Here is a 19774-nt window from a genome sequence, read left to right on the forward strand (position 1 = left end):
TTCAGAATATAGTCTCCGACCGACCTGGGATCTGCCTTAATAGATGTCAATTCGAAGGGGCGGTGTTCGCTGTACTTCACAGCAAATGGACTGTCTTTATGAGGTTTGATGGACATCTTGAGCGTCGACTACAATTTAGAGGCTGCCGTAGCAACCCAGTGGACCGACCAACCACATCCAGGCACCGATATCGCCCACCACAACCTCTTGAGTGGTTGATTATAGAGACAAGGGTCCAAAGGTACAGTGGGCGGATCTTTGTCCGTATACAACCAACCACTGATCCGAATGAACAGCGGGGCGGTCATTGATTGGTTGACCATTGAGAAATGTGTACGCTCAGATACTTGGAATTTAACCCACTTTTTTGAAGCGTAGAAGAGCAGAGAAGGAAGGAAGGAAACCGAGCTGTGTGTGTGTGTGTGTGTGTGTGTGTGAGAGAGAGAGAGATACAGAGTGCTCGTGCCTCTGAACGTGCGGACCAACAGGAAGGATTTACGAAGACTAATTGATTTGTCAGTTTAAGGGGTCTTCACTGATAGCACTTGTCCACATCGGGGACACGTTTATGCGATGCAAGGACGCAGTGCACCGCTTCTATTGGGACACACCGAGGGTATAGTCCAAAACATTGTTCCCGTGATCACATCGTTTTAACGTTGCATTATGTCATCGCCCAGCGGGTGGCACTTTGGACACTTGTGGCTCTGACTGAGGATCGCATAGTTATTGTTGTCATCCTTCAAGATGACAAATGTTCAATGACCATTCAATAGATTAGCGGTAACACGGTGCATGAAGCGAACTTTATTCATGAAGACATCAAACGCTTGTGTTTTTAAAAACCCTCTGTATGGGTTCACATCTGTTGCGTAATATTTGATTACTTTGCCCGATCGGCCCGATTTTGTTTTCCGTCATCAGAATTACGCGCCTCTGAAGTTGTATAACTGCGTCTATATTTTGTGAACGCTGTTCCACAATGGAACAAGGCGACAATCGGCGTTGAGGATGAACCACAGAACCAGTCCCGTCAAGGCATACGATTTTCTGCTCAAGTTTCTCCTGGTGGGAGACAGCGATGTGGGGAAGGGGGAGATCCTGGCCAGCCTTCAGGATGGAGCCACGGAGTCGCCGTACGGCTACAACATGGGTGAGAGCACTGTAAACAACATATAGTCATTCTTCAGTTGCACTGCCATTACAATAGGGACGTTTACATGTAGGCCTATACATGGTCAACTTATACTCGGGAGTTTTCTTTATTTCTTAAACACAAATCCCCAAAACCATGGAGCAGTTTTACGCATTGCTTGATCCAGACGCGCGCACTTTCTTCAGCCAGAAGAGGCAAGTTGGACGTAATTTCTGAGCACGTCACGGGTGCATTCCTTAACATTAAACATTTATGAAGTTTCATAGGATCTAAATATAGCCGAAGTTCATTGTTGCGTATCAGAAAGTCTTTATTATAAAACATTTTTTTAATCTTTATTATAAAATGAACATGCATACTTGTCTCCAAGTGAATGAACCAGAGCCTGAGTTTCTCCAGCTGTCTGTTTCTTTGTTATGCATGTTGTCAACAAAAGGACGGTGACGACATTCAAGCGTTATGGGCTATTCACCTGCTCTGCAGAAATCACAGAGTACCTTACCGAATTACGAGCTAATTTCACATCATATAGGCCTACACCAGCACCAATAGAGTGCTAACTCATTTGAGTAAATGTCGAGACATTGAGTGTTTTGTGTTCCATTATATTCTGTTAAACGTGATATTTCAAGAAAACAAATTATTTAATGATCCACCCTTCATGGGTGTGAGAGAGCGAAAAGTAATCATGATAGAGGTTGATTTCATAGACATGTCCATGCTTGTCCCTGGGACCGGCACTGCCATGGGAAAAAACCAAGCCCTACCTTGTGGAACAGCTTCTGCCTCTCCATGTCTTTACAAAGCATCCATCTGAAGTTGCTGGTTTATGATCCTGTCCTGCTTGTTGGCTTGCATACCCGGTTTGGCTTTGAGTTTGGAACTGCTATTTGTGAAACTGTTTTTTTTTTTTTTTTGATTAACAGATGTTAAACAGACTTAATGGATTTTCTATTTTTAGATAAATGTTGGTAATGTGGGTAGAAAAAATGGGTAGTTATCTTGCATAAGGATGCTGATGGTATTGTTGGCAGTAAACACACACACACACACACACACACACACACACACACACACACACACACACACACACACACACACACACACACACACACACACAGACTTCCAAATTGAGGTCAGATGTGTTGCATTATTAGTAGCTCTAGCAGATGGAAGTTTGATTAATTCATAAATGGACACAATGTTCACATTCAACCAGAACGTGTTTGAGTGAAGCAAAGCGACTAAAACACCATTCAATTGGCTAATGCCTTATGGTTCCAGTTCCAGCTGTTGAGCAGAAGTCAGCGAGAGTTAAAAGGCCTCTATTGGACCATCTGTGTGGACACACCCACTGTTGATGTTAAACATTTTGGAATGGTTTGTAATGGTTAATCAACACCTCACCTGGTGGTAAAACACACATTATCGTTAAGGTGTAGATCTATGTTACATGCTGTTTATACAAAGCCAGGTTCCCTCACCCTCCCCTTTTCATTTCTTGTTTTGGGAAGTCAAATTACTCACCTGGGACCTTAAATCACAGCCCTGGAACAGGCCAACATACTGATCATCACAAACACTGTGTGTGTGTGTGTGTGTGTGTGTGTGTGTGTGTGTGTGTGTGTGTGTGTGTGTGTGTGTGTGTGTGTGTGTGTGTGTGTGTGTGTGTGTGTGTGTGTGTGTGTGTGTGTGTGTGTGTGTGTGTGTGTGTGCGCGCTGACGTTTGCCATGCCTCTCATCATGTGTGATAGTGTGTTTTCACCTGGGGAAGTATGTACAGATTGATTACCGAGGGCTTGCTCACCCTATGGCCCTGTGGTTTGACTCCTGGCCAAAAGGTTCTGGGTTTGATTCCCAATTTACCTGTAATGCATCTTTGATAAGAGATGATCTTGGATACAAGTTAAAAGTAGACGTGCTTAATCATTCTTCAATCCAAAGTGAAATCAAATGCTGTAATTGGACTACATTCCATGCTTATCTCCCTGGGGAAAAAAGCATAGTTGGCACATTGTTCGTCCAATGATGACGGCCTCAACTCAGATGCGCAAGAGATGATTTATTCAATTTGGCAATGACTAAAGTCCAGGCCCATATCAAGTCATGATTCCCTTTCCCAAATCATTTACCACTCTCTAAGATTCCCTTGCAAATTCAATCTTCAATCAATCATTCAATAATTTTGCATACCGACCGAACAAGCCGCAAATGACATCAACTCAGCAAAACTGATGTTTTTTCCCCAAGCACGGTTATTTCTGTTTTTCCAAACTGACATAGGCACCTAAACCGAGAATCAAAGGAACTCTTTGTCAGGGAGAAGGCAGTCTGAGAAGAAAACACACCACTCTTCTCTCCAAACTTTGGAGTGTAGTGGCTTTAAAACCTTGAGCAAGGCATTTGACCCTTATGACTAGAAATGACCAAACTAGAAAGATTTTGGGCCTTTGTTAGGTGCAATTGAACCACTGAAAGTAAGATGTTGAATATTAAAGGAATAGCCAAGGTAAGACACAAAGAAACAAACACACACACACACACACACACACACACACACACACACACACACACACACACACACACACACACACACACACACACACTAGCCAATAGGAGATTGACCAGCTACTGTTCTGTTCCAGCATCATGTGTTCTGTTCTACATTTCAAAGTCATTTTTTCCATCGCATTTCAATGATGTGTTTATCCATACAAACGGTACAAAGCAGAACAAGATATGCTTAGTTGACTCTGTCAAAAAACCTTCCAAAACCATCAGGCGGGCAGGAGCGCGACTGCCAGGGGACTGCAGACACGCTCCACGAACAAGAATCGCAATGAAAGTTGTCATGCTGGTTCAGGCAATGAAAAAAGAGAGACAAAAGAAGAAAATTACACTTTAATGGTCATTAAAGGCGGCGTCTTTGCCAGCCTCTCTTGCAGGAGGGAGTAGAGCGGATTCCTCTTGTCAAATTAAACTGAACGTCATATAAGCAGCTTTGGCACGTTGGCGGCGAACGAGGGGAAGTAAGACGGGTTGTTGGCGTGGTCGCGGGCGTCTCGCTCAAGGCTCCCAGTGATCTGCTGACAGTCCTTGTCTCCGTCTCGGGCTTTAGCGTCAAACTGCTCAAACACACACTGAAATAAAAACTTGAGACGAACCCATGCGTAATCCCAGTTACTGTCTGTTTGGATTTGAAAGCCGGTGGTTCTCGGTGCAGCAGGTTGTGTGTGAGTGTGTGAATCTGGTTTATTAAGCCCATTCTCTATCCCCCAATGAGCTATAAGGGGTAGGTAGTGTGTCTAACTTATTCTGTGTTGAAGAGTGTGTGTGTCATCTGTCTGCATGTGTGTTTTCCAGGAAATTAACCGTACACGTGTGTGTGTGTGTGTGTGTGTGCGTGTGCGTGTGTGTGTGCGCAGTGTGAGGTACAATTGATTGTACCTCAGGAGTGTGAGGTACAATCAATTAATAATTAACTATATTAACAATAAACGACTTTGAAGCACAAACAGTAAATATGTGCATGTTCTTTGTGTCCTCATTTTGACTTGAGGGTGAGCCTGCTATGCTTGCTGTGTAAATACCAGTTATATTGAGCCACTTGAATTGTTGTAAACCGTGACCTTGTACACAGTTAGTCATACTCACTAACACATACTCAGTGCACCTTTAAAAACTCCCATGTGCAACTGTTTACACTGAGACATTTTATTTTGGAAGTCAATTCTTTATTACCCACAAGCAGTGATTAAGAGAGATTAGGAGACACATAATCTAAGAAGGAGAGAGAGACAGACAGACAGACGGGTATAGACAGTCAGGCAGTCAGCTCCACTTTTCTGGTAACCTTTGTCTTTAAGCTAATCCCTGTCTCCATGCTAACTTAGCCTGTAGGTCTGTATCTCACATCATCATCTCACCCCTCACATGCATGCACACACATACCCATGCGCACATGCAGGAAGGCATGCAGGCACGCACGCACGCACACACGCACACATACACACACACACACACATTAAAACAAAAGACACAACTTACAACATGATTCAGATAGTAGATTTGGTCATACATTAGTCATCTGACTGAAGGTATTCAAGGTCATTAAAGTCAAAAGAGAATTTGGAAACATCTATTGAATTTATGTTCCCACTGCCAATTTTAGAGATTTGATTATTTAATATAAGATTAGTAAAAGCTGGATTTGGCGTTTGGAAGGAATCTAAAAGCTTGTTTTTTCATCCAAACTAGGGTCGTCATCAGTGTGTTTGGAACTACAATTTGAATGCTGTTAGACCACTGTACAATATCACGTGACATTTAGATGTCATTGTTTTCAGAAAAGATATGTATGTTTCACATCAGCACGCAGGCCACAGCGGTCAGAAGCAGTTTTTTAGTTTTCTAAAAGCTTGGTATTCGGTGGTGGAAAACTCAGACTTCAGGCAAATGACGAAGACAAGAGATAAATGTTTACAATACTATCTGGCGTAGTGTGGACAAGGCCTTAGTCAGTGCACTGTAGTCCTTTCCCCAACCATCACCATGACGACCAACCCCGTCACCACCACCACCACCACCGTCACCATCACCACCACCACGCTCTGGCTTTATTTGGGCCCTGATCACGATTGAGATGGAAAGAAGGAAACGAGTAGCGCAGCCTTGATGTCTAGCCCCTCGCTCTTTTCTGGCTCATCTTTGCTAATCAGTTGGTTTCTTTGGGAATACGGGACATAGCTGCGGTCGCTTCCCCAAAAACCGGTGCCAAGGAAAATCCTCTTTATGAGAGTCAAGTGACTGCTCCAGGGCCACTGTGTGTGTGTGTGTGTGTGTGTGTGCGTGTGCGTGTCTGTGTGTATGTTGTTTCTACTATAATTGTGAGGAAAGGATGTAACTCTTGACAGGGAAGAGTCCTCACAAGTGTAGTAAAAAACAATCACAATCGTGTGTGCGTGTGTGTGTGTGTCGATTTTCTTCTTTAACAGAGTCGACCACAGGCTCTTCAGCTGCATGATCTCAGCTACTGGAACGATGCCAGAGACCAGCATGCCTTCCACAGGCTACCCTGGTGGTATAGGGTGAATGGGGCGGGGGGCTCTCCTCCGACCCAATACGGCCATGCAAGAGGCTGTTATTTCAGGCTGTGGTGAGGGGATGAGGACAGGGCCCAAACCCAACATGGAAAAGGCCTTGATTATAGTCTGGAGGACAGACACGGAGGCAGAAACGGGCACACTGGGCCAACACAGACTCAAGCGTGAAAGAATGCATCCCTGGACCATGGCACAGACAAACCACCACGGGCCCGCCGTGTTTATTTTCCTTATTTCATGGCCTGGTAATGATATATTCAACGGACAACTTGATACAGATCAGTGTACACACTGACATGAGAATTGGTCACAGAGATCCCAGGTGAGCGATCAGGAAGTGGCTGTGGACGGGCCGAAGGAATGAAACAAACAGTTTCTTTGAGTTGACCGCATGCGGTTTACATTAGAGAAAGTGAAAGTATCCATGGCGATGCCTTATCTTAATAATTATCTAAATAACTCAATGTTGACCTGCATGTCACCGGTGGAAACCTGAAATATTTTGAGTTTCTTCTTCCGCCCGCTGACAACCACGCAGCATTAATACCATAAGATCTGCATCTCCACTTCTAAAACCACTTCCCCATCGGCCTTCAGAGAGCCGCCATGAAGGCTGCACCATGGCTGCCCCTCGGAGAGAGCATTTACGGCCCCTGCCTCTTATGTAACGGCTATTTCCCAAGATTCATCTATCATTCATGCACGTGTGTGTGTGTGTGTGTGTGTGTATGTATGTGTGTGTGTGTGTGTGTGAGTGTGCGTGTGTGTGTGAGTGTGCGCACACTTAACGACTTCTGTTTATTTTTATCCAGCCACTCCCCTCTCTCAAGCTTACACATGAACACACACACACACAAACACGCACACTCACAAGTACACACTGAAGCTGGTTGTGCAAGTCAGTGTGGAGGTTGAATTGGCCTGCTTCTTCCTTCTAAAAATAAATCCGCTCCTTCGCATATAAACATAAAACTGTAGTACCCCCCCCCCCCTCCCCCACCCACCACAGCCACCGTCATCACCACAACAACACCTCTTATCGTCTCCATAGGGGCTGGGGTATGTCTTATGAAGGAACTGTACACCTCTGCTATTCAGATTGATGTCTTTATTTATTCATGCCTCTAACAATGAAAAGACAAAAATATCAGATGAAGTCGACTTCCTTTTTTCATCCTCCAGCATTGAAGTATGAAATATTTACATCATGGAGAGGTAATCGGATGGATTGCTTGCACGTGGTTCCATGTCACTCTTACAGGCCCAGACAACAGGAAAAGAGCCCAGTGCTTCAGCTGATACCGCTGGTTGAATACAGCTACTTATAATTATTATATTATAGTATTATAATACTAATACTTGAAAGGATTGGAATCTGTTCAAATCTGTTAAAAATGTCAAAAGTGGTATCGACCCATCTGGGGATTTCTGAAGATGCACATATCTCAACGCTAGCAACGCTCACTTTGAGGAAAACCTTGCATGCTTATTTAATGACCGTACACCCATGCGTGATCCCTAAGCACGCACATGCATTCATATGCACGAAATCTCCACCGGAAGACCGCCTGTGACTTTAACATCCAAGTGCATCCGAATGTAGGTGAAACCATTGTGAAATAGGCAATCTACAATTTCCATCACTTCCAGCACATGCTGACTTTTCAACAAAAACACATCGATGTGTTTATCTGAAAGGGCCCAGAGACCCACTGACCCAGTAAAGCCTTGTATTATACTACCAGGTGTGATTGTTGATAAGCCAACCAGCCAGTTCAATATCTACCCTATAGTGACATCACATGTGGGCGTGGCCACCTAGATGTTGATTTAATTAAGAGGGCCTCTTTAAAAGGTTTGAATTGAACAAACACATGAAAATGGCTATGCTGTGAATTCAGCAGTGACTAGAGGAGTAGAGGGGGAAGGGTAGGAGGGGAAAGGTCAGAGGTCACCTGAAGTGTAGAGGTCCTGCTACTCTGCCTATTTGCCTGAACTGAGCTAAAAATAACAGGAAGAAAACAGAACAACTGTTTTTCTTTCATGGTGAGATGAATCCACCCAGACAGTCACGTGTGTGTGTGTGTGTGTGTGTGTGTGTGTGTGTGTGTGTGTGTGTGTACTCCATTGGAAAGAAGTTGAGCAGACTGATCATGAGGCTGCAGAACAGTCACAGATGGTCCCCACCAGCTCCTATGTTTTCAATGTATTTCAATTTTCGTAGCAGTAATTTTCGTTTTTTTGTAGTTCCGTGCTGCAATGTTAGGGTGGTGCCTGACTTCAACAGCTATCCTGAACACTCCTGCCTTATATAATATTAGCATGATGATCTGTGGGATGAGTTTACATAAAGTGAGTGTGTGTGTGTGTGTGTGTGTGTGTGTGTATGTGTGTGTGTGTGTGTGTGTGTGTGTTTGGGGGTGGGGAAGGTGTGGTGTTGTACAGCGTATGTGTGCGTGTGCGTGCATGTGTGCATATGTGTGTGTCATGTCACACTAAGTGCCCGTAGTTGAAGAACCAACAATAGATGGTATATTTTAATCCAGCAGCAGCAGACCTTTTAATTACTGTAATAAAAGAGATCAGCCATTTGCTCTCTTTGTTCCCATTGAGGAGACATGTGACAGCTGCCTGATGTGTGTGTGTGTGTGTGTGTGTGTGTGTGTGTGTGTGTGTGTGTGTGTGTGTGTGTGTGTGTGTGTGTGTCTGTGTGTGTGTGTGTGTGTGTGTGTGTGTGTGTGTGTGTGTACGTGTGTTTGTATAAGTGTTTGTATAAGTGTGTTTGTTTCTGTTTTCGGCAGAGGGCAGTGAATTTGCAGAAGTGTGTGTGTATTTTTCTGTATTTATGTGCATTTGTATATGTGTGTGTGTGTGTGTGGGGGGGGGGGTTCTTTCAGCTTTAAGTGATTACAAGTAAGTGTACAATGCGATAGGAAGGACACACAAACTGACAGTGGATGTTTTTGATTGCCAGGCTGTCCTTTATCAAGTTTGAGCCCGGATGTCTGTCCATCTCAAGACCCTTTCAAATATGCAATGTTCCTGAAGAATTCCTGCGTTGGGTCATGTATGAATGCAAGTAGGAATTGATATTCAAGGAAATCTGCACTGAAGATTTGCCTGCTCAAAACCTAGTAACATTTCCGTATTGCTGCAGGCTACGGCTGCATTGTGAATGAAGGCAGTAACATTGCCGTGAGAGGCACGTAAAACCTTACGTCTGTCTTAGATGCTTTCACATGGAGGTTCAAACCAATCACAAGACACAGCTGATGATGTCTTTGAATCTGCGACTATTTATAGTAACACACCTGCCAAATGCTTTTCTGATGATTCGATAACAACAGCACTACACCTAATTTTAAACAAGATCCACTTTTAAAGAATGGTTGGAAATTGGACAGAATCCAAAAAAAGGCAGCTAGCTTGCATGCTTTATGGTGGATGGCATCCACTACGGCCAGTCTTACGGCGATGTCGCACTACTGCCGTCTACTGGACTTTCCTTTGGCGCATCTATTATGGCATTGCTATGCAATGTACAGAGGGAGCAAGACGGCATTGTTCCAGAATGAATCACTTGCCTGAAAGGTTTTGCCTGAAAGGTTATTAGAGAGAGGAGGGGGGATTGGGTGGTGGTGGTGGTGGTGGTAGGAGGCTGTGCTTAAGCAGGTGGCCTGGTGGGTTGATTAAGGCACACCCTTCTGAACTCCTTCAGCAAATCCAACCAGCACTCCCCTGCTGTGTAAGCAACTGGCAGCAAAGAGATCTCAATCTCCTCATCTTCGATCCTGGTTCTCGTTCCTATTTCCTGTGCATAAAATCATGAGGGGAACCTACAAAGGGGGGAAGTGGGAGGGAATTCTTATAATCCCTGCAGACTAAAGGACCCCCTGATTTGAACCCAAGCCTGAAAGCCTAAAAAGCCCACAAGGCAATGTAAGCGGGTTGCTAAACAAATAACTTATTCCCTGTAAATGGGGCAAGTCATTGTTGAAGGGTCTGGTTACAAGACAACTCAAAAGGCAGAGCAGAATGGGGCCTGTTTATAGTCCACAGTTCAAAGTTGGAAACAGCAAAAACAACAGCTGTCAGTGCCTGTTAAGAGTGATGTTATTGTGTTATGGATAGAGACTACTTACCTTGTTTGTGCACACGCTCACCGGTCAATGAAGTGCTTTTGACCTTTAACCTTGTGTTCTGGTATTGTTATGTGACCCCTCCCTGCTACCCTGGCTGCTATTTTATCTATTTCACATCAACCTTTGGTCCTCACTGCCCCGCAGGGACAGTCCTCACACCCTACATTCCCTGGGATTCGAACAGACAACCTCAGGATTAGAAGTGAAATTGTGAAGTCGAGCCATTCATGCCAAGAGTGACTACAACACTTTCACCTCCACTACACACACTGTTCCTATTACTGTGTGTGTGTTTGTGTGTGTGTGTGTGTGTGTGTGTGTGTGTGTGTGTGTGTGTGTGTGTGTGTGTGTGTGTGTGTGTGTGTGTGTGTGTGTGTGTGTGTGTGTGTGTGGGGGGGTTTGTGTTCTAGATGAGTCATTTTATCTTGAAGAGATTTCATCGTCCTCATCTCTCTGCTCCTCCCTGATAATGTACAGCTTTTTCTGGTCTTACACAACACACACACACACACACACACACACACACACACACACACACACACACACACACACACACACACACACACACACACACAGCAGTGTGTTTACCTTCATGACGACCTCTGTATATTCACCCTTCCCTCTTCTTGTTTTTATAATTTATGGTTTTACAATTTTACTTTTGGGAAGCACTTTGGGACCTTGCTCTGTGAAAAGTGCTTTACTAAATAAACTTGACTTACTTACTACTTTACAATGCAACAACTGTGCTCCAATTTGCAGCTCACAACAAATACCATATTGCTAGCATGCTGGCACTTTCCCTCGATGTCTGTGTGTACACACAGTTTGTGCACATGCACACATACTGTATATAATGTACACACAAATATAGCCTAATAAATAATTATTAATTTGGATACATGAAAATAGATTTAAAAAAAAGAATTACATATTTTAAGAAGCTATTATTTTTGCTTTTTCAGGAATCGACTACAAGACGACAACCATCCTCCTTGATGGAAGAAGAGTCAAGCTGCAACTCTGGTACGTTGACCCTGAATACACCCACTAGGGCCCTGAATACACCCACTAGGGCCCTGAATACAGCCACTAGGGCCCTGAATACACCCACTAGGCCCCTGAATACACCCACTAGGGCCCTGAATACACCCACTAGGGTCCTGAATACACCCGGTCCTGAATACACCCACTAGGGCCCTGAATACACCCACTAGGGCCCTGAATACACCCACTAGGCCCCTGAATACACCCGGTCCTGAATACACCCACTAGGATCATGAATACACCCACTAGGATCATGAATACACCCGGCCCTGAATACACCCACTAGGCCCCTGAATACACCCACTAGGGCCCTGCACAAGCCCTACAGTAGTACTCACATGCCCTACAGTAGTACTCACATGCCCTACAGTAGTACTCAAATGCCCTACAGTAGTGCGTACGTGCCCTACAGTTGTGTAGACGTACCCTACAGTAGTCAGAAATGGCAATCTTAAGTGTGAAATGAAATTTGATATAACATAGAAATAAGACAAGAATATTCAAAACAGGCCCACACATGCATGCACTTGCATGTGTGTGAAAGTGAGTGAGTGAGTTTGTGTAGGCCTACCCCTCATCTTCCACATCCCCTGACCTCTAAGGTGAAGAGAGAGAGAGAGAGAAAGAGAGAGAGTGAGAGAGGATGCTAAACAGCACAGACTCTTCCTCACTCTGAAGATAAGCAGGGATCATAGGGGGCGGATTCTGTTTCTCTTTTCAGAGACAGATTTGCCAAAAAACATTACAGTGGAGGGGAACTGACGTGTTGAAGAATGCAAGAGGAAGCGTGCACATCAAAGCGCACGCACGTGTGCGCTACTACACACACATACAGGTCTGATTCTGAGGAACTGAGGGTTGTTCATGGATGTAACATAAGAAGTATGATCTATTGGTCACAAATCTTAAAGTATATCTTAAAGTACACTCGATTTCTTTAATCGCGCACAAATTCAATATGCCACACAGAGTAGCCTTTAACACACACACACACACACACACACACACACACACACACACACACACACACACACACACACACACACACACACACACGTGCGCGCACACACGCACAAGCACATGCACACAAAGTGCAACGGTGCAAAATGAGTGTAAGATGACTGAGGATGAGGAAGGGATGTGTTGTGTAATTAAAGCGCTAGCTAGCGTGCTCTGCTGCCTCCGCCCCAGGGGTGCTCTTTGAACCTCTGCGACTCCAGCCTCCCGTGCCGGGTGCCTTGCTCAGAGACGTATTTTTAGCCAGCGGTTTTATGCCCCCAGCTCGCCGTCACGTTAAATTAATCATGTCAAAAACTGTACAACGGAATTACCGCGGGACAGGTTTGCACGCCGCCTGGCATTCGCAACGCGCTGACCTAAACGCGCTAACATGGCAGAGCATTAGCATTAACATAAGTAGGACGGCTGCAGGGTTTATGGCAGAATGGAAATGTGACGTGGCTGATATATAGGCTTCTAGGATTTGCATTTATTTATTTATTAATTCAACAATTTTGCTAGCCTCAGTAGCTAAATAGCGGGACTATTCTTAGCAAATAATCACAGCAAACTTAAGAAACAGAAGATAGGCTACTTTGTTCGCCTACCAGCCCATTGCAAAATACCCCCAAATAAAACAAGGTTAGCCATAGCTAAAAACATCAACAAATTTAATCTCTTATTTAACCTACTTATGGTAATGTCTAGTATAAAGTCCTGACACTAATAAAAAAGTGTTAACAATTATTATTATTATTATTATTATTAATACCAAAAACATCATCATCAAATGTGGTGTTTACTATGTGGAAAGCAGACGATGTGAATTCCAGAAAGCAGCTGGGTTCATCGCAGGCCAGTGAGTGAGAGGTAGTGGTGGGCTGGGGGCCAGAGAGGTCCTCTCTGCGTGCCAACCCAAACACTGTGTTGGTATGCCGCTCTGGACAGTGTCACGGTAGAGGCATGTTCTTGTTTTTGCTTTCACCCTAAAATAATCATGACTCTTTCCCGTCCCACCACGCTGTCCGATGCTTGTTGAGCGATGATAACCATGGTTATAGTTATGGTTCTAGTTAGAGAGAGGTAGTTCCTGAGTTTGTGTTTGTTGGGATAACGATTTTGGGAATTCATTGTTATATTTCACACTTCCTGTTCCGTCCTGTCCTGATCTGTATTGTTGTGACCGTTCTCTTTACAGGGACACGTCTGGTCAGGGCCGGTTCTGCACCATCTTCCGATCCTACTCCAGGGGAGCACAGGTAAACGCTGTGTGTGTGTGTGTGTGTGTGTGTGTGTGTGTGTGTGTGTGTGTGTGTGTGTGTGTGTGTGTGTGTGTGTGTGTGTGTGTGTGTGTGTGAGAGATGTATGTTGTCACTGTATGTCAAACAAGTATCTACTAATCAGGTTGAAACACACTTTATCAATCAATTATCAATGGTAAATCCCTTACCTCGTCAAATAGGTACTTAGAAATCACCAGCATTGCTATTTACAGAGGGTTTTTTTTTAACTGGTGAAACCACTACCCATGCTATGACATAGGAGGCGTCCGAACACACACACAGACACAGACACATGCACAAACTGGGTAGGTGGTTAAGAGAAAGGGTCCATCCATACTACAGGACATGGCGTCCTCGCCATCTCAGTATCATTGCAGCATTTTCCATCCATTCTGTCTACATGTTTATTGACACAGAGAGCTGTAAAAGGGGCTGAGTGTGCTGCTCTCCAGACCACTTGATGGCCAACATAGGGGTTGTTAAACAACTTTAATTAGTGATATGTTGTTGTGGTCATCACTCAGTGGTCCAGGAGGGAGGAAGAGGGAGAGAGAGGGAGAGAGAGAGAGAGTGAGAGAGAGAGAGAGAGAGAGAGAGAGAGAGAGAGAGAGAGAGAGAGAGAGAGAGAGAGAGAGAGAGAGATGTTACCATGGCAACTGTGACACCATCGCCACAGGAGCAATGCACTGGGCTATTCTTTGGTTTCCTATGTGCACTGTGCACTTTAGTTAATATAATATTACAACTGTGTGTGTGCGCATATATTACGACTGTGTGTGTGCATGTGTTAGTGAGCATTGTGTGTGTGTGTGTGTGTGTGTGTGTGTACTGAAGTACTATGATACACAGTCCACTCCTTACAGAACAATAGCCAAGAGTCTCACAGCAGAGGTCCAAGAAAATGCACCCTTAAAAGGAAATCCTATGATATGCATGAGACGAATCCCATGCTTTGGTAATTGTTCAATGTTTCAACAAAAGCACTCCACGCAGGCAGAACCGATCACTGAACAGGCAGTGACTGCTGAAGGCTGTATTTGTTTTGACACAAAACAATGTGGATGGACAGACACCGTGGATGATCGCATTCACACACACAAGGATAATCTTCATTGGAGATCCACGGTGCACGTGTTGATTCGTGCCACTAGTTGAGTCGTACTGCCTGGGGTTTTTAGTTTTTTTTCCTAATCCATTATGATACGTAGTAGTGTCAGTAGGCCTTGAAGACAAGGCCTGTGTGTGTGTGTGTGTGTGTGTGTGTGTGTGTGTGTGTGTGTGTGTGTGTGTGTGTGTGTGTGTGTGTGTGTGTGTGTGTGTGTGTGTGTGTGTGTGTGTGTGCGACGGTAACTTAACCAACCTCATGCAGATCAAGATATTTGGGCTTGTAGTCTGTAGGCACCCTTAAGCTAGACGCCAAAACCCCTACCTGCTCCTTAACGCTGCAATCAGCCAATCTTTTCAGACTGTGTTTTGATTCAAGTCTCACGGTTCTCATGCATTTGTGTGACTTCTGGCCGCTGCTTTAGATCCAAACGCATGGTGACCGTGATCAGACCGACTGCATTTATTTCTGCTGCCCTCTGTTTACCCGTGGTGGTCTCACCGTCCCCTGCCTCCTCCTTCTAACAGGGAGTGATTCTGGTCTATGACATCACCAACCGCTGGTCCTTCGACGGCATCGACAGATGGATCAAAGAGATCGACGAGGTAAGGCGGAATCGCACTCAATCAATCTGACCTTCCCGCTCCTGCTTATCTTTGAGTCCATTATTCTCCCTCCCTCCCTCTGTCTGTCTGTCAGTCTGGCTATTGATACTATCAAGCCACTGGTGTATTTGTGTGTGTGTTGTGTCCGCTTTTGTGTGTGCGTGTGTGTGTGTGTGTGTGTGTGTGTGTGTGTGTGTGTGTGTGCGCTCGCTGAGAGTGCACATGTGTCTGAAAGTGTGTATACCTACATCTCAGCATGTTGTACATGGTTGTGAACTACAAACACACTGTGAAAGACAAAGCTCAAATGTCCTTTTGACAAGGCCATTTGTACCGTGCACAGTGCGATTAGGTTTTAGAGGGTTATGATTTAGATTTTGAGATTTGTGATGTAATCCCTGCTGCTCATTTGCAGCCCTCTCCAAATGAGTAAGCCACCATCACCATCCCACACATTCTCCTCTCCATGCTCACTCCAAAACCCACTGTGGACTGGACACACAGATTGTATCGGCCCTTTAAATTGATACAAAACAAAAGCTCATGTCTAGATTGTTGATAGACATTGAAAGGCTGTTTGTAAAAATGTCCATTGTGGCAATCACACTCTGGTCTGGGTCCACAATTATTTAAGAGGTGTTAGTGGGATATAAGGTGGTGTATTCATAAGGCAGTGTGTTTATGATTATGATATATTGAAGCATGGCAAGATGTTTTTTTTGTTAAACCTTTATTCTGAGAATATTATAAACCCATGGGCTGGTTTTAAGCACATTAAGAAGTCTAGTAATGGATTTATTCTTTAATCTGATGACCACAAGATATTAAACATCCAAATGGTATTACAGGATGTGTGTGTAGATAGAATTAGCCTACACATAACAACTGCATTCATCTTACTCCGATATTTGTATTTTACATGTATATGAGTATATTTCAGCATTCTTTAATCATTATAGTATATAAGTATATGAGTATATTAATTACTAAATGTATGACTGTGACATTATACAAGATCCAAGTGGAAGGAAATTAATCCTAGGACAAAGTCGGCAAAGACGGCTTGAAACTTTCCTTCGTTGTTGTTATTGCCATTACCCAGCATGCACCAGGGGTGCCTAAGATCCTGGTGGGCAACCGGCTTCACCTGGCCTACAAGCGGCAGGTGACCACGGAGCAGGCCCAGGTGTACGCAGAGAAGCTGGGCGTGACCTTCTTCGAGGTCAGCCCTCTGTGCAACTTCAACATCACCGAGTCCTTCACGGAGCTGGCCCGCATCGTCCTGATGAGGCACGGCATGGACCGCCTGTGGAGGCCCAACAAGGGTGAGGGCCGGGGGGAGAGGGCCAGGGCTGGGGGAGGGTGAGGGCTGGGAGAGGGTGAGGGTGGGGGGAGAGGGCCAGGGCTGGGGGAGGGTGAGGGCTGGGAGAGGGTGAGGGTGAGGGCCGGGGGGAGAGGGCCAGGGCTGGGGGAGGGTGAGGGCTGGGAGAGGGTGAGGGTGAGGGCCGGGGGGAGAGGGCCAGGGCTGGGGGAGGGTGAGGGCTGGGAGAGGGTGAGGGTGAGGGGTGGGTGAGGGTAAGAGGTTCGGTCTGACGAGGCACGGCATTGACCGCCTGTGGAGGCCCAATAAGGGTGAGGGGCGGGGGGGAGAGGGCCAGGGAGGGTGAGGGGTGGTTGACGGTGAGGGGTGGGGGAGTGTTAGGGTTAGGGGTGGTTGAGGTGTGGTAGAGGGTGAGGGTGAGGGCTGGGAGAGGTTGAGGGGTGGGTGAGGCTGAGGGGTGGGAGAGTGTGAGGGTGAAGCGTGGTTGAGGGTGATGTTCGGGAGAGGGTTTGGGCTGGTTGAGGGTAAGGGGTGGGAGAGGGGTAAGGGTAGAGGCAGGGGGGCACAATATGCTCTTTGTGATTTAACTGTGTTGTTTGAACCCCAGAAACATCTAATAGTAAAGATAGACGCTCTAAAGATGCGACAGTAGAATTTGAACTACTATCTACTATGACTATGATAATAGTCTTTAGTCAATGGACATTCTGGGTTTTCTTTTACGTTAGGATGCCCCCTAGTGATGTAGAAGAATACATACACAGCAGTCTCTGTGTAATCCATCCTTCATAATACAATACATTTATTTGGCTATTCCCTTTGATTATTCTCTTGGTAATAATTTGATCATGACAATTATCTTTATTATCATCGGCTCTCATGGGTTACATCCTAAGTAATGCATGGTGACCATTTTAGAGCCAGATGATCTTCTAGTGGTGAACCTAGTCTCTACATATTAGAACCAGATTTCTCGTTTGACATTTAGTGTTAAACCTAGTCTCTACATAACAAACCAGACAGCTTGACTGACATCTTGCGCTGAACTCTCTACATAACAAACCAGACAGCTTGACTGACATCTAGTGCTGAACTCTCTACATAACAAACCAGACAGCTTGGAACCCGGTCTTTGCATTACAACCCAGACTGCTTGGTTGACATCTAGCGCTGACCCCGGTCTCTGGATTGCAACCCAGACTGCTTGGTTGACCTCTAGTGCTAAACCCGCTCTCTACATAACAACCCAGACTGCTTGGTTGACCTCTAGTGTTAAACCCGCTCTCTACATAACAACCCAGACTGCTTGGTTGACCTCTAGTGCTGAGCCCGATCTCTCCCTAATCTCCCCACCGTCTCCTGTGCTCCCGCTCCAGTGCTGAGCCTCCAGGAGCTGTGCTGCCGCTCCATCGTGTCCTGCACGCCCGTCCACCTGGTGGAGAAGCTGCCCCTGCCCCCCGCCCTGCAGTCCCACCTCAAGTCCTTCTCCATGGCCAACGGCCTCAACGCCCGCATGATGCACGGCCGCTCCTACTCCGTCACCGCCCCCTCCAACGCCACCAACAACGCCGCGACCGGCGGCGGTGGCGGCGGCGGCGGCAGCGGCGGCGGCCCAGACGGCGCCACCAAGAGGACGGGGGCCGCGCTGCTCAAAAAGCCCAAGCTCATACGCCCGCCCCCGCTGAGCCCCTCCGCCCAGAGCTGCGCCAGGAACAGCTGTAAGATATCTTGAGGTGACGGAGGCGGTGGTGCAGGGTGGCGCGTGGCGCCGTGGCGCAAAGGTGTTGCTAGTCGTTGTCATTGTCGCGTGATATGTTCGTGTAAGCCATCTGTACAGCGGTTCTACGGTCTGAATTATGTTGTCGTCGTCACCTCTGAGCGCAACGACAGAGCCACACTCGCCCCCGGGCAGACGACGGGAGAGGTTGAAGGCGCCCGGTGCCTCGTCGCTGAGCATTTTGAAACGAGAGCCGGTCGTCCGGTCGCGGTCCGGTCGGGGGGGCACACGATGGGTCACTGCAGCGCACTTCCTCAAGCGCATGTGTCCTGATAACGTTGTACTAACACGTGATAACATGTCATAATATGTGATTACATGTGTCTCTCACAGACTCTCAACCCATCAAAGCCCTTGGCCCCTAGCAGGTGCAAAGAATGAGGGAGAAACTGGTTTTGAAATCAACGTTTTTTTTTTTTGTCAACAATAAAGAGTGACTTTATTGATTTTTTTTTTTCAACAGGAAAAGCAACCTCTATCTCAGGATGTTTTGTAAAATTATATACATATAAACACATGCAGGCCGTACGTACTGTATGTCGACACTTTACACATAACTCGCACACGTTCACTACCCCAGCATACAACGCACAGGTGTCATTGTATGTTATTGTAAACACTTGCCCGAAGCATATGCATGAAGACACTTTAAGAACCATGTCCATCTTTTGGAATTAAAATGTATTGTATGGCAACGCTTTTCTAAATAACCTGCCACAAATACACAATCTAGAGGTGATTATGCCCTCTGATCTGATCAAATCTGGACTTTCAATTTACAGATTTTCAGATGTAGAGTTCCAATTTCTGTATGATATTTGTACGATATGTATGATATATTATTATTATTGTTGTTATAATATATTGTTGTTTGATATAATATTGTCGTAAATCGATTTGGTTTGTATCTGTTTTTTTCCATGTACAGTGAGTTTATTGCAATATGACACAGCCACCAAAGACATACCGGATTTTGAGGATGTCACTCAACAGAAACCAGTTTTTTCAACCATTTATCAATGTTTATTAAGATCCACATTTCCAATAAACTTTAACCAAGGCACTTTGATTGTTTCTTCTTGAGGACATGTGATGAGTGATTGTTTCAGAGAGTTTCTTTCTTTTGTGAAGCCACATTGTGGAGCCACAAACAAAAGTCATTTTTGTATTAAATGATATTGTATTATATTGTAATATAGTATGTCTATTTGATACAATTGGGTTTAAACACTGCTCT

At 45.3% G+C, this 19774-nt stretch overlaps 1 protein-coding gene across 1 annotated transcript; it reads left to right on the forward strand.

Annotated features, from left to right (window-relative positions):
• The first annotated feature begins 436 nt into the window (after positions 1–436).
• Positions 437–19581, forward strand: rab40b (RAB40B, member RAS oncogene family). Its single transcript, XM_084485281.1, has 6 exons — positions 437–1153; positions 11366–11426; positions 13645–13705; positions 15362–15439; positions 16542–16764; positions 18137–19581. Exons 1-6 carry the CDS (start codon positions 1012–1014, stop codon positions 18490–18492), a joined length of 921 nt encoding a protein of 306 aa, XP_084341407.1. The 5' UTR covers positions 437–1011; the 3' UTR covers positions 18493–19581.
• The last annotated feature ends 193 nt before the right edge of the window (positions 19582–19774 follow it).

Source organism: Micromesistius poutassou, assembly GCF_964030765.1.
Source record: "Micromesistius poutassou genome assembly, chromosome: 21".
NCBI lineage: Eukaryota > Metazoa > Chordata > Actinopteri > Gadiformes > Gadidae > Micromesistius > Micromesistius poutassou.